This window comes from Drosophila virilis, chromosome 3, assembly GCF_030788295.1.
Source record: "Drosophila virilis strain 15010-1051.87 chromosome 3, Dvir_AGI_RSII-ME, whole genome shotgun sequence".
In the NCBI taxonomy this organism is placed as follows: domain Eukaryota; kingdom Metazoa; phylum Arthropoda; class Insecta; order Diptera; family Drosophilidae; genus Drosophila; species Drosophila virilis.
The window spans coordinates 2,527,523-2,543,034 of NC_091545.1; the positions used below are offsets into that span (position 1 = coordinate 2,527,523).

Here is a 15,512-nt window from a genome sequence, read left to right on the forward strand (position 1 = left end):
GGCCGCATAACACACACGCCAACGAGGCCAATACCAGGGGCAGGAAATCTGGAACGGAACGCAACGAGCCGCTTAGCATGGCCTCGAGCATCAATTTGTGAGTTGCCCGTGAGCTGCTGCCGCATCCCTGAGATACGCAACACATGTGCATCATATTTTTCTTTGTTGTCTACGCAAACGGACTTTCGCAGCCTTTGTTGTGCGTCTGCCTAGCTCTGTCACTGGCTCTGCGACGTAACGTGTTGCTTGAATAAACAACTAAGTTTACAAAAATTGATAGACGAAATTTCAATCAATCATATGTACATATTAGAGAATTTCTCTTAGATTTGAACCGGCAACTTTTCGTAACTCAGCTCAGGCCTCTCATCTACTGGCCATTGGATTTGAGCCAGCGATTTCTTGCTTTATGTTTCAAAAGCCGAGGCTTCTCATTTTTTCGTCAAAGCTGTTAACTTCGAGCCCAGCTATCCTCCCTATTATCATATCGTATTCATTAAGTAATCATCTCTTCTGTTACTTAACAGACGTCTAACATTTTATCGTTAACATTTTTAATGATAACATAAATAGGATTTCTTTTTATATCCTTTTTTTATTAAGTATTTTCGAATTTTATATGGTAAAAAGTTATTACTCGGAACTCTGCGGACTTTAACTTAATCAGATCTTAATTCATAATTTATAGCGATATTTCTTTGGCTTGGAAGTGAGAAGTAAAAGCTCTTGCCAGTCTTCCAAATATTAAAGCTTGGCGCCAAATCCAATCGACTTAGCAACAAGGCCAGCAGAACGTAATGTTCGATTATTGAAGAGCTTTTCCAACTGATGATAGCCATAATTTGTGTAGCCCACACGAGACTCTAATTCCTCCTCCCCCCACCCCCCAGCCATCATCCACTCAATGCGCATTAGAGTTAATTAACGCGCACAGAATTTACGCCCATTCTCATTCTCGGAAACTCTTTGTTCTGTGCGCCATTGCAGGTTTGCTGCGACTGCAACAAATCTACCAGGGCCTGAAGCCGGGCAACGAGTCCTTTCAAGTGGAGCTGGTGAAGCGCATCTCGAATGTCAGCATGGCCATTGAGTTTCTGCACACGCTGGAGCATATCGGACGCTTCACCAACAAGCATATCGTGCTCGATTGTCCAACAGAAATGGCCAAGCAAATACTGATACAGCATGTCCGGGATTTGCGTTTGGGACGTCGCACCTATCACTATCTATTGAGTGGACTGGTAAGTGTGTGTGTGTGTGTGTGTGTGTTTTTGGTTTGTGTTTTGTGGGTGTGGCTTGACGCCCCAATATTGTCTCCACGTTCATTTTTGTTTGGGTTGCAGGTCATGGACGATCGCTGGGAGAGCGAGATAATCGAATTTGGTGCCATTAACATTACCGGATTTCGCATTGTGGACACAAATCGGCGTCTCGTGCGCGAGTTCTATGACAACTGGAAACGACTCGACCCACAGACGAGCGTGGGCGCCGGGCGGGAATCGATTTCGGTAAAGTTCTAAACATCCAACATTGCCGCTAGGCTGTTAAATATTTGCTGGCATTTAATGTTTACCATTCGCATTGGAGATGGGCGCTACTTGTGAGAACTCTTACTGTGACTTTTACTTTTGATTGGAGATTAGATAAATATGAAACTGACAGTTTTAAGTTAACCGTAACTAATAGTTCCTCGCTCACTGTATCTACTAATACAGACTGTTAATAGCAGACTGTGACTATTTAAATGGCACTGACTGTTTTTATCTAACTGTGACTTTTAGTGCGGAGCTGACTGTGATATCGAATTGACTGTTTATATCTGACTGTGGCTAATAATATGGAACTGACTGTTTTTGTCCAACTGTGACTATTGGTGTGAAGCTGACTGCGACTACTAATATGGAACTGACTGTTAATAGCAGACTGTGACTATTTAAATGGCACTGACTGTTTCTATATAACTGTGTCTTTTAGTGCGGAACTGACTGTCACTATTATATGGAACTGGCTGTCCATATCTGACTGGGACTTCTTATATGGAACGGACTGTTTTTATAAGACTGTGACTATTCACGTCGACCTGACTGTTAATATACAAGCCTATGACTATTGACAAGGACTTGACTGTTCATATCCCACTGTAACTACTAATATCGAACATACTGTGTAAATCTAACTGTAAGCATTCATATCAGACGGACTGTTTTTATAAGACTGTGACTATTTACGTCGATCTGACTGTTAATATACAAGCCTATGACTATTAATATAGACCTGACTGTTCACTGTAACTACTAATATCGAACTGACTGTGACTGTGAATCGTACCCGTGACTTTGAAGCTGTTCGAAACGAAGTTAAGTTTTGGTCAATCACAGTTACTCAGTCACAGTTACGCCGTTACAGATCAACACTAGTTGGCACTGTAGCATATTTTTGTGCTGGCTATCTGGTCCCTCTCTCCCATTCCCCCCCACTCTCTCTCTCGCTCTCTCTCTCACACTCGCTCTTTGTCACTCTATCGTTCTCCGTGTGTAGTCAAATAGCAACACAAACAGCAGCAGAACGGGCGACAGATTTCACTTTTCACATAGTTCAGCAGCAAGTTTCAGTCAAAGGCATACACAAATACACACACACATGCATATGCGAGTGTATGTGTCCTTGCTGCCGTTGCCGCTGTTGTTGTTGTTGTCCTTGTCATGCTTAGCGCGCGCACACACGGGCACACACGGGCACACACACACGCACAGACGGGCAACTACTCGACAGTTGGCGAGTTGGTTTAGTTTGCGTGCTGTTTATATTTGTATTTCCTTGGCATTATCCTTGTTGACAAAGATTTCACTTTGTGGCGCTTAAATTTTAGTTGTGTTCTGCTTCGGGACTTCAACGTTACGCTTAAGCCAACCCCATCCCCTCCCCCCACTCACACACTCCACAAAGCCCAGATGTTGCTCTCTTTGACAATGCTTATTTGTTTATTTGACTTGTGCGCATCTTCTTTTCCCTACGCACACACACACACACACACACACACACACACACACGCACACACACACCATGCACACATGTATGCATTTTGCATAAAACCTTATTTTCACTATTTATGTGGCTATACAAATTTAAATTGTTTACTTACATTTTAACACATATTCTGCTTTGATACAAATCACTTTAAAAAAACATCAAAAAAAAAAAACTCAAAAAAATGGCCACGAAAAAAACTCACTCTTTCTTTTACTCACTTACGAGACACTCACGCACTGACACACACATTTACATATACATATTTATGATATAGAAGACTCGTAATTTATTTAATTTATAATTATCACTCAAAAAAAAAAAAAAGAAATAACTCACAAATTTGCAACTTTAACTCATAAATTCTCCAACAACAAAATAACACTCAAAAGAATGCACTCAAAAAAATTCCCACGAAAAAAAAAACTCTCCACACTTTCTCCATTGACACGAACGCACAAACACGCACAAACACGCAAAAACACGCACACATATATACGTAATAGGAGACTCATTATAATTACGCCTTTTATGCATTTTCATTTTCGTTTCACCTTTAATATGCAAAAAAAAATAAAATAAAAAAAAGAGAAAAAAATACACTAGAAAACTTTTAACACATTTTCGCCTTTTTAATAGGCATCACAAAAAAAATGCATCGGCCAAATTTCACGCGACACACACACACACACACGCACACACTTTGTTACGTAAGACGAAACTCGCAATTAAAGCCTTGCTTGGAACTTTTTGCAAATTATTAAACACATTTTCGCCTTTGACAAGCAACACTTCACAAAAATAAAGAAGAGAAAATTGAATACTTTTAATTTCAACACATTATTGCCTTTGAAACGCATCACGGAAAAAAAAACATGCATATTGCCGCCAAATAAGACATTTTTCGCGCCAAACTCCGTTTTTTTTCTCGCTCACTCTCTCACGATGCTGCACATATGCACACATACACACATGCACTTGCATGCATACGTACATAAGCATAAAGAAATTACACACGACTTTTACCTAGTATATAGCATAGCACTATGGAAACTTTGTATTGTCACATATTTTGCGACATGTTGGCTTCACTTTTCTATAAACATTTAATTTGAAACACCAGTGAAATGCTTATTAAAACAAAAAACACACCACGCCGTTTTTACCGCTTGCCATTCTACGCGCGTTTTTCTATTCGCTTTGCTCAGCTCAGAAGAATATGTTAACATAGGCGCCGTGCTGTTAACCACGGTTGCCATATGTGTACTAAGCATGTACTAAAACTGGTGTTTGTGGTACATTGGTACACTCGATCTATGCTTTTACCTCTTTTAATTCCATTTACTCCAAACATTCAACAATTAGCAACAATTTGGCATGCTTATATTCCATATATGTGGTTATTTAGCTGGTACTAGTCCATGGTACATTTTCTTATACTTGCTGGTACAAATTAATTCCTTCAAGTGGCAACTACACCGAATGTTCAATTACATCTGTAAAAAATGGCTGTAAACAATGGCTGCATTAATTGATATATAACTGAAACTTGCACACGGCTGAACACTAACAAAACTATTACAATATATATATTTTTTCTGGCATTTATTGTCTGCTGCAATATATGTAACTGACTTGCGATTGATATATCGATCGAGACTTTTCGATAGATTTCATTTTAACGATAACAGCTGCTATTTAACAGCAACCTGTTAAAGCTCCCGTGAGCAACCCTGTGCTGTGAGTCCGCCAAAATCTAGAAAATTGCTAACAAAGCGTCGCGAAAACTCCTTAATCCCATCGTTGCAAATACCCCAACTCGAATAAATAAAATGATAGACAGTGCCAATGACGGTGAAAATTGTGAATAACAGCGTGTAATACTCTAATTAAGTGCCAGCAAATGAAATGAGTGCCCATATAATCTGTAAATGCTCCATACTCACACACACACACACACAGGCACAGGCGGCGCTCATGTACGATGCGGTCTTTGTCCTTGTGGAGGCGTTCAACAAAATTCTGCGCAAGAAGCCGGATCAATTCAGGAACAATGTGCAGCGTCGCAGCCAGACCCTGATGTCGGCCGCCCAAGCAGCTGCCTCTACGGCCAGCGATGGCTCCAACACCAGCAGCAGCGGCGGTGGCGGGGGCGGCAGCGGCAGCAACAGCGACGGCAGCGCCAGCTTTGGCGGCGCGCCGCGCGCGTTGGACTGTAATACGGCCAAGGGCTGGGTGAATGCATGGGAGCATGGCGATAAAATATCCCGTTATTTGAGAAAGGTGAGCTAGACATCAATGTCATGATCATAATGATGCTGATAATGATGCTGATAATGATGATGATGATGGGCAGCCGGCTGACAAAGCAATTAAAAAGTGACGCTCATTCACAGTTATTTTTGCTTTTGCCCCCCCCATTGCAGGTGGAAATCGAGGGACTTACCGGAGATATCAAATTCAACGATGATGGCAGACGAGTCAATTACACCCTGCACGTTGTCGAGATGACCGTAAACAGCGCCATGGTATGTAACGGTGCTCGTATGTAACGGTAAAGACGAAACTGGTTAGAGATAGCAGAAATTGGCATGCCTGGAAGCAGGTAGACGAGCAGCTAGCTTTAATACATGAGGCTGGCGCAATTGAAAACAAAAAGAAAACATTAAAGAACGCAGATGCAATACCCTACGACTCGCAAAGTGGGCATATTGGTTTTCTAGAATGTTCGTCTGTTCGCTTAATTATTGTCTCAGTATTCCCCTTCCTACCAATTAGATCCCTTGACAGTTTTTGAATATATATCTGTTTATTATAAACTAGTGACCGGAAAGCCTTCTGCTGGTTGCCTCTCGTTCAATATGAATATGAACTCGGACTGTGAATCGATTGTCTTTCACTTAAATGAAATGAACTCTTCTCGTCTTGCAGGTAAAAGTTGCCGAGTGGAATGAGAATGGGGGACTGCAGCCGTTGAATGCGAAATATGTGCGTTTGCGTCCGCATGTGGAGTTCGAAAAGAATCGAACGTATATTGTCACCACGGTGCTGGAGGAGCCGTATATAATGATAAAGCAGCCGGCATTTGGCGAGCAGCTGCATGGCAACGAACGGTTCGAGGGCTATTGCAAGGATCTCGCCGATTTGCTGTCCAAGAAGCTGGGACTCGAGTGTAAGTCGTTTGGACAAACTGTATGCAACAGCTTAATCACACGTTTGCCTCACGCTTTTGCAGATGAACTGCGTCTGGTGAAGGATGGCAATTACGGTTCCGAGAATCCCGCCGTACACGGCGGCTGGGATGGCATGGTTGGCGAGCTGGTGCGCAAGGTGGGCTGACTCGCTATCTCAACTGACTGCCTACAATAACTCCTACTCTCTCTCCCTCTGTCTCTGTCTTGCTCTTTGTCTCTTTCTCATTGGAACTGCAGGAAGCGGATATTGCCATTGCCGCCATGACGATTACCGCTGAACGCGAACGTGTCATTGACTTTAGCAAGCCGTTCATGTCGCTGGGCATTTCCATCATGATTAAGAAACCAGTGAAGCAAACGCCCGGCGTGTTCAGCTTCATGAATCCTTTATCACAGGAAATTTGGGTGCGTATATGTAACTCTGTATATATATATATATATATATCTATCTGTGTGTGTATGTACTTTCCTGCCTGGCCGACTAGAAACTTTACGTTCCAGCCACTGGCTGGGGCGCAACTTTGACTTGGCGTTGCATTCCTGCTGCAAGCTGTCATATTGCCCGCCCCCCCTTGGCGTCGTGTCCTAGTTACAGCCTAGGCGTGGGGTGGAGGCGTATTTACCCTTGTTTCGTAACTGAAATGTTTGCTCGAGGAATTTTACTTAACAAATTCGTGACTTGTAGCATGTGAAAATATCGCAACTCTGTCTATCAGTCTGAGGGGACTTTATTAAAAAATAGATAGAGCATGTCTATCTTTTTCTTACTCTTCAGAGTAGTGCTATCTTATATTTGATGCACACGTATTTCTTCTGAGATCGTTAGGTATCGATTAAAATGCAATTGTTTTATACCCTGAATCCATTAAAAATGGGTTTAAGGGTATATTGTATTTGTGCAAAATCCAAATGTATGTAACAGGCAGAAGGAAGCACTCCGACCCCATAAAGTATATATATTCTTGATCAGCATCAATAGCCGAGTCGATCTAGCCATGTCCGTCTGTCTGTCCGTCCGTCCGTCCGTATGTATGAACGCAAGGATCTCAGAACCTATAGGAGCTAGAGACTGAAATTTTGGATGTAGGTGCTCCTAGTTTCCGCGCAGGTCGATTTCCGATAATCGATAACTTACTCCGTTTCCAAACAATCGATAAATATCGATATCGATATCCTGTTTTTTGGGAAATTTTGCTAAATAATAAGAGCTAGAGTCACCGAACTTGACATATAGCTTCTAAAATAGAATATATATATGCATTTGATGTTGGAAGAAGAGCGTTCAGGGTATCCGCTAGTCGGGAGCTCTCGACTAGAACCACTTACTTGTTTATAAGTATGTTCTACAACGCCAGCATATCGAATTTAATGTAAACGTTTTTTTAACTATTATAATTTAACTATATACTGGCAAAACTTGGTTATCCCAAGATAGTTCAACTAATCATGACATCGGTTGTTATCGATCGATATTCCGCTTATTTTTCATCAACTAATTGACAAAAGCTGGTTGGTCCAACTGGGTGCTTAACTAAAAAATTATCGATGTCAACTTATCGATTTGTTATCGATCGAAATTAAGCGCTTTTATGTATTAATTGACAAAAGCTGGTTGCTACGACAAATTCTGCCCGATTCTCACTTATATGAACTTATCGATGGAAATGCGCCTTTCTCCTTTCAAGTATCAATTGACAAAAGCTGATTGCTCTACTCAATGATATCCTAAAGGTATTCTGTGCTAACCTTTCGAATTGTTATCGATCGAAATGCCGCACCTTAAAGTATTATATTGCACTTATAAATCTGATCAATCTAATGTAAAGCATTGATTGACAAAAGCTGGATGCTACAACTATTCTCTGCTAACGTTAAGGCTTATCGGTTTTTTTTAAATCAAAGTAGAGCTCATATTCAATATTCTATATCAATTGACAAAAGCTGGTTGCTCTGACTGATTCACGTTAAACCAAAAACTCATGTTTTTTCTCAAGCATCAATTGACAAAAGCTGATTGATCCAGCCCAATGGTAAATAATCAAAGCTCCTTCAATCCGTCAATCAAAATATGGCTATGTTTCTATATCATGTATCAGTTGACAATAGCTGCTTGCTACGAATATTTTCTCATGTTTTTCTCAAGCATCAATTGATAAAAGCTGATTGATCTAACCAACTGCTAACTAATCAAAGGTCCTTCATGCTAAGTTATAGTTTTGATGTCAATCAAAATACGTCTAATTTTCTATATCATGTATCAATTGACAAAAGCTGGATGCTATGACTGCTTCCTTATCAAGTTTTTCTCAAGCATCAATTGACAAAAGCTGATTGCTTTGACCTGAAAGTTAACTTTAAATTGCTCATCGATTTGCTGTCGGCCTTCTATTGACCACACTCAAAATGACTTAGGTCTGAATAATCAAGAGCGATTAATTCCGGAACGTAGGCTAAAAACTCGTAGCTGTACCCGCGTCTAGACGTGCGGCACATTGTGTTTATTTAGACTTTTGGTAACGAGTCAAAATAATGCAAAATTTTGCGCTGCATACAAATGAGTAAAGTTTTTTTTAAACATTTCTTTCATTTTGTATTTTTATTTTGTTGGCGCCCATTGCCTGGTAATTTTTACGCTACTTCCCTTATTTGTTTTTTGTTCATCTTATTTTATTTCTGTGCGAAACTTTGCGGCAAACTTGGACTTTTGTATATTTATTTCTTCTGGTTTCGGCTTCAACGTGCTACCTCGTAAGCTTCCAAAAGTTTAATAGAGACAAAGTTTGTCTTATTTTTTTTTTTTTTTTTTGTATTTCTATGCGTTCGCTACTGTTTGCCATTTTTTGTTGTTCTGTTTTTTATTTTGTTTTTTAAACATTATAAACAACAACTACAAGCGCTGCAAGCAAAAATTACGTTGCCGTCAAGTATTAAATTTGGCGCTAGTCCAAAGTTGGCCGACGCTCGACGCTTGTTTAAATAATGGCCAGCCATCAGAATTATATGAGCATTTAGTTGATGATGTTGTTATTCGTGCCAAAGGCCCAACTCTCTCTCTCTCTCTCTCTCTCTCTCTCTCTGCCAAGTTGAGCCTGTTAAAGTGGCTCTTTAATCAAATGACAGCGAGAAGTCAATGGAGTAAAATATTTAGATTTAAGGACTTGTGGACGGAAGGCTGAGCAAAAACGAAGAAGTGTAGAACATCAAGGGAAAATACTAATAAAAGAATATAAAATAAAAACCAAAATAATAGCTGAACCTTAAAATACAATCTTTGATTGTCGATCGAAGCACTACTTAAGACATAAGAGTTAGAAACCTGAAACTTTTATTGAAGCTTCCTTTTGAGTCGAAATTGGGCAGCAAATCGGCTTGTTAATAAACTCAACCCCCAAGTCTGGCAAAATCGTTGGGCGAACATCAAAAACAAAGGTTTCATTGTTATGTGATAACGTGAGGAGTCTGCATGTCACGCGTAAAGTCGCTAGTTCAAATCCAACAGCATATTTGCACATTTAAATTAAATTTATGATTCACACTGAAAAAACCTCTAGTAATCCATATTTGTTTAACCACACAAATACATAAAAAAACTGACTAACGCCAGCTTCTTCTAGTCTACGTGTATTTATGGAAGCTTTCTTATCCGAAACCGTTTCCGGTTCCGTTGACAGCGCGACAAATCTTAAAAATTAAACGCTTATTAAAGTCAGTGAACAGCGCTGTGAAATCTTACGCTTATTTTGACATGAGCTCAACGAATTACGAATGCAAATTGCTTGCGCCGGGCAAAGAGCAAAAGGTGGCTAAATAATAAAATAAAAAAAAAAGGCTCAACAACCCGGCGATGCCTGCAAAAGTTAGCAAGCTAATATAAAAGACTTGAACAAAAAATTTATCATAAATTAAATGACGCATTGTATGCTGTACACACACACACACACACACACACACACACACACACACACACACACACACCCGCACACACTCACATGGGTGGAAGAACGCAACAACAAACGGCAACGCCCCCAATAAAAGCAGCCACTGACAGGCACAAGCAGGCCTACAGTGCGAGTGTGTCGTGTGTGTCGTGGGTGTGCGAGTGTGTGTGCATAAAAGCAACTATGACGACGCCGGCGACGACACCTTTTCTTTTTGCCAGCACACAAAGGCGCGCCCCGTGGCAGCCATTGAAGCATTGATAACGACAACGACAACAATATGAACAGCAGCAACAACAACAACAACAACGACAACGACAACACAACGGCAACAGTTGGCTGTCAGACAGGCAACAGGCAACAGGCTACAAGCGGTAGAGGCAGGTGGCAGCAGCAGCCAAGCTGGCAACCTGTCGAAGTACTCGACAGGCAGCGTCACCTGGCATTGTTTCTATACCCTGTAAACCATTTCACACCATTACAATGGGTATTATAAACTATGCGTCAATGTATTTAATAGGCAATAGTAGACTTCTGTGATCTCTCTTTCTCTTTTAATACAGACCCTGTTTTTTTGTTTGCATATTAGACACATATCCGTCCGTCTCAAACTCGTATGTTCTCTTTCCATAACATTCGCCAATTTCCAAAATCGATAACTTTCGATTTTTAGATTCTGTCTCTTGATAGATACTTTAAATTTTGAATAAAGGTGTATAAGGAATTTATATTTTAGATATATGTATTTCTTTTTTTTTTTTTTAACTAACATATAGTCAATTTTAAGAGATATCTACTGGTCGAGCATTCACGACTGCCTCTGCGCCTTTTTATGCCGCGCGACTCATGCCATTAGGCTAATGCTCCACCATTTTCTAGGGAAGCCATTGCCGCTTCCGCTTCAATTAGTAAAGAAAATTTAATGAAAAATTTGTTTAGCCCAAATTATACAGTAGCCGCCGCCCCGTGTGCTGTGAAAGCAGCAGAAGCTGAAGCTGCAGCAGCAGGGGCTGTGAAAGCTATCGTATCTGTCGCATCTCACACGGTTTTTCATGTTTTTATTATTATCCCGCCAACAGGTGAGCGTCATCTTCAGCTATATTGGTGTCAGCATCGTGCTCTTCTTTGTCTCGCGCTTCTCCCCCCACGAATGGCGCCTTGTGCAGCAGCCGCTACAACAATCGCAGTTACCAGGTAAGGCATACTAAATACTATACACGCCCCCGCCACGCCCTACTCTGTCAAAGCCACAATGCTTTGAAAGTTGAGATATTGCCTGATATAAATGGAAATTAGCCGAAAGTAGCTTTAAACAGTGTCGCATTAGGCTTGTTTCTAGATTAAAAAAGCCGATTCTGATTTTGATATATGAAGATTAAATAGAAATTGTGCTAAAGTAGCTTTTAATATTTAATACCCTATATAATATGTACAAGAGAGAAGAGAAAATAAAAATGTGAATATATTTTTCAAGCCTTAGCAAATACTTTTCAAATCTTAAAGCTCAGCTTGTAACTTTCAGTTTAAAGCTTTTGTTGGGCTTAAATATTGATAGAAGCTTACAGATATTTGATACAAGCTTTAAGATAGAGAATATCTAGTTTAGATAAAGCAATTTAAATTCGTTTCATTTTTCTTTAAGGACAACTTGTAAGCTTATTGTACATATTGTACATTTGTTAAAAATATGGCAACTGCTCTACTAGAAAATTTGAATATTATTGAATAGAAATGTGAGAGCGAGAAATTGCATCAAAATAAAACAAGATATTCTAATATTTAAATAACTTAAGCAAAGGCAGGCGAAATTTACAGAGTGCGTAGCTTTTATTGCCCTATATTGATATTTTATGATGGCAGCTGAGGGCCAGGGAAAACGCGTTGTGCGTGTTGTGTGTTGTGTGTTGGAGGTGGGAGGTGAATGTTACTGTGGCTTCTGCATAACTTTGGACTTGTTTTGCATGCGTTGCCGTATAATTCAATTATGTGATTCAATTTGTTGGTGTTGAATGATGGGACGTTGAGCTTGTGGGCTTGTGGTTGGTTTGATTCGTGTGGTGTTCGCATTTGTTGGCAATCAAAATCAAAATCCAAAAGCGGAGGTCACATATGAACAGGCAGACAATTGCCGCACATAACAATCTATTGGCATCCTGCAAAACATCCTTAATGTAATTTTAGCGGAATGTAAACAACATTCTGTATGCAGGCAGCGTGTTGCCAGACTCCAGCAAAGAAAAAAAATGGAAAAGGAATAGGAGTAGAAAAAAGAAAAGTGACGAGCAAGAGCAGCGCAGTGCAAAATAAAAACTGAAATGCGAGTGCATGAAAATGTTCAAATATGACAGCAGAATGCCTGAAGCAGTCACTAGTCAGAAGCCGTCAGGAGCAGCAATTGAAGCAAATGCCAGCAGGAGCAGGCGTAGAAGAAGGACGAGAAGCAGCAGGAGCAGGAGCAGTAGCAACTGGAGCAGCTTTGGCTATGCGCTTGATTGCATATCAATTAGAGCAGGCGCAAAAAGTCAAGCCAAACGAAATTATTGACAGTTGCCAGTCGGACAGGCCAACATGAGCCAAGCGGAGATATGTGTGCGTACATACATATATGTATATGTATATGGGCAGACGGACGGACAGATGGACATACATATGTATGCACGATATGTTTCGTCTGCCTGTCGACTAGGACAGCTGACTTGTCCAGCATAGTTTGCTGTCTGCGGTTTAGTGTTGCCAAAATGTGAAAGCCAAAGTGAGAGAAAAGAATAGCTAGGTCTAGTGAAAAAAAGCCAAAAAAGGCTAACGAAGAAATTAGCTCTTGCTTCTGTAAGAAGGATTTTTCTATGGAAGATTTTTGAGCGTAGCCTAGATCGATAATTATTGATATATGGGGACAAAAGTAGGCGTACCTCTGTTAACAGTTAGTATCCTTTTATAACAGTAATCAATAGACTTCCTTTGCAATTTTGTGATTTACGCTAAAAAAAAGCCAGAAATATCATAATTTTTTAGTCATATTTCTAACTAATGTATGCATTTCAACTCGTTGTGCATCTAGCTATAAAATACTAATATAAGGGCTGGATATAGCTAAAAAGACAGCTAAACTGTCAGTTCTGCTGCGGTTACGTTTTGTGGCCTACTCACCAACTCTACCGCTCTGTTTCGTTCCCGGCTCCCCCTCTTAATTTCTCTTTTAGATCCACATGCACATCACGAACAGCTTGCCAATCAGCAGCCACCCGGCATCATTGGTGGCGCACCCGTACCCCCGCCGCCGGGCCCACCGACACCGGGCGTCCAGACAACTGCCTGCGCTGCAGCGCTGCAGGCATCACTGTCCGCCGGGAGCATTGCATCTGGTAGCGGAGGAAGCGCATCGGCCGTCAATGAGTTTAGCATTTTGAACTCGTTCTGGTATTCGCTGTCGGCCTTCATGCAGCAGGGCTGCGATCTGTCGCCCCGTTCGATATCGGGTCGCATTGCGGCCGCATCCTGGTTTTTCTTTACGCTCATACTCATCTCCTCGTATACGGCAAATTTGGCTGCCTTTCTTACCGTTGAGCGCATGGTAACGCCCATCAATTCGCCGGAGGATTTGGCCATGCAAACGGAGGTGCAGTACGGCACACTGTTGCATGGCTCCACCTGGGATTTCTTTAGGGTAAGTGTCCCAGACCCAAACTTTGACATGTGTTAATTTCGAATTCTCAGCTTAAATGTGCCAAACGAACAGAGAACTTGTTATGGTCCAGCTCGAACAAAAGGCTGTCAACCATTTTTTGCTTGTTCTTGCATATGCAGCGCCTTTAAAGCTCTTATCGATTTATGTTATCGATAACACGTAATCGTTTGCTTCTCTAAAATTTGGATTCTTTAAATGTACAAAAACAATAGGAAAGCCACGAAAAGTTTCGCAAAGAAAAAGACAATTTTATATATGATTTATCGAAATACACCTTGTGTTGAGTTCCTCATTATGGTTGGCTTTTTCGATGCTTAACATAATTGTTGCCCCGTTTTTCGAATTAATATTTTAATCAAATGTTATCGATAATATGAAATGTTTTATTTTCGATATTATTTATCGATAACAAGTATGATTCTATCAGGTTGCTACGATATGTAATTGTCGATATATTTATCGATATATATATATATAAATATATTTACTTACGTTACGTTATATCGATTGCAATTATCGATATATTTATTTACGCTGCGCATTTTCTTATTACTTCCTATGGCCAAATTGCCAGCAGCTGTCAAATCTCGCTGTAATTTCCAGCTCCCATGCGAAAAACCCCATTAAAAATTGTAATGTATTTTTTGCAATTTCGCAAATAAGTGAAATTTAATTTTATAGCAACCATTTTATTTGTAATAAATATTACACAATTATGCAATTAACACTCATGTATATTTTCTGTTTACTCGAACAGCGTTCCCCAATTGGTTTGCACAATAAAATGTGGGAATACATGAACTCCAGAAAGCACGTCTTTGTGAATACGTACGACGAGGGGATCAGACGTGTGCGCACATCCAAGGGCAAATATGCTCTGCTTGTGGAATCACCAAAAAATGAATATGTAAATGCGAGAGAGCCGTGCGACACAATGAAAGTGGGCCCCAACTTGGATACAAAGGGATTTGGCATTGCCACGCCGCTTGGCTCCGCGCTCAAGTGAGTATAATAAGTATATAAATGCTAAGGGGGACAATTGCGATTTGTATAGAGAGGAATGCATAAAGTCGTAAGACTTTAATCGATATGAAGCGAGACAAAAAGCACGCATTGCTAAATAACCATCACCTATTTGCAGAGATCCCATCAATTTGGCTGTGCTGTCGCTGAAGGAGAACGGCGAGCTGATTAAATTACGAAACAAATGGTGGTACGAGAAGACCGAATGCAATCCCAACAAGGACAATCAGGAGGCATCGCACAATGAGCTCTCCCTGAGCAATGTGGCCGGCATATTCTATATACTCATTGGCGGTCTGCTCGTTGCCGTATTCGTTGCAATTATTGAGTTTTGCTTTCGCAACAAGGCAAACAATTCGGGCGCCAATCTCGGGGGCGTTGGCAGTGCGGCCAAAAGCAACGGATCCATGCTGTTGCGCCCCGCCAGCTCTGTGCCGGGCGTGGGCGTGCCCTCCACACATCAAAGGAACACACTGACAGACACAATGCATGCCAAGGCCAAATTGACCATTCAAGCGAGTCGCGACTATGACAACGGACGCGTGGGGGTGAGTACATATTACAAGCGGGGTGTTTTTTACTCTTTTTTTTTTAATGCTCTGTACTTATTTAAAACGGGTGAAAAGAGGGTTTTATGGAGGGACA

General features: G+C 40.8%; 1 protein-coding gene across 1 annotated transcript in view; it reads left to right on the plus strand.

Moving 5' to 3' along the window:
- Positions 1-15,512, plus strand: part of GluRIB (Glutamate receptor IB) — a 164,325-nt gene that overhangs the window by 16,822 nt on the left and 131,991 nt on the right. Inside the window, exons 6-16 of the mRNA XM_002046125.4 lie at positions 988-1,241; positions 1,344-1,508; positions 4,990-5,310; positions 5,454-5,555; positions 5,959-6,199; positions 6,263-6,357; positions 6,459-6,626; positions 11,239-11,353; positions 13,360-13,823; positions 14,602-14,846; positions 14,986-15,415. Coding sequence (XP_002046161.3) covers positions 988-1,241; positions 1,344-1,508; positions 4,990-5,310; positions 5,454-5,555; positions 5,959-6,199; positions 6,263-6,357; positions 6,459-6,626; positions 11,239-11,353; positions 13,360-13,823; positions 14,602-14,846; positions 14,986-15,415 — 2,600 coding nt within the window. The remainder of the gene's footprint in view (positions 1-987; positions 1,242-1,343; positions 1,509-4,989; positions 5,311-5,453; positions 5,556-5,958; positions 6,200-6,262; positions 6,358-6,458; positions 6,627-11,238; positions 11,354-13,359; positions 13,824-14,601; positions 14,847-14,985; positions 15,416-15,512) is intronic.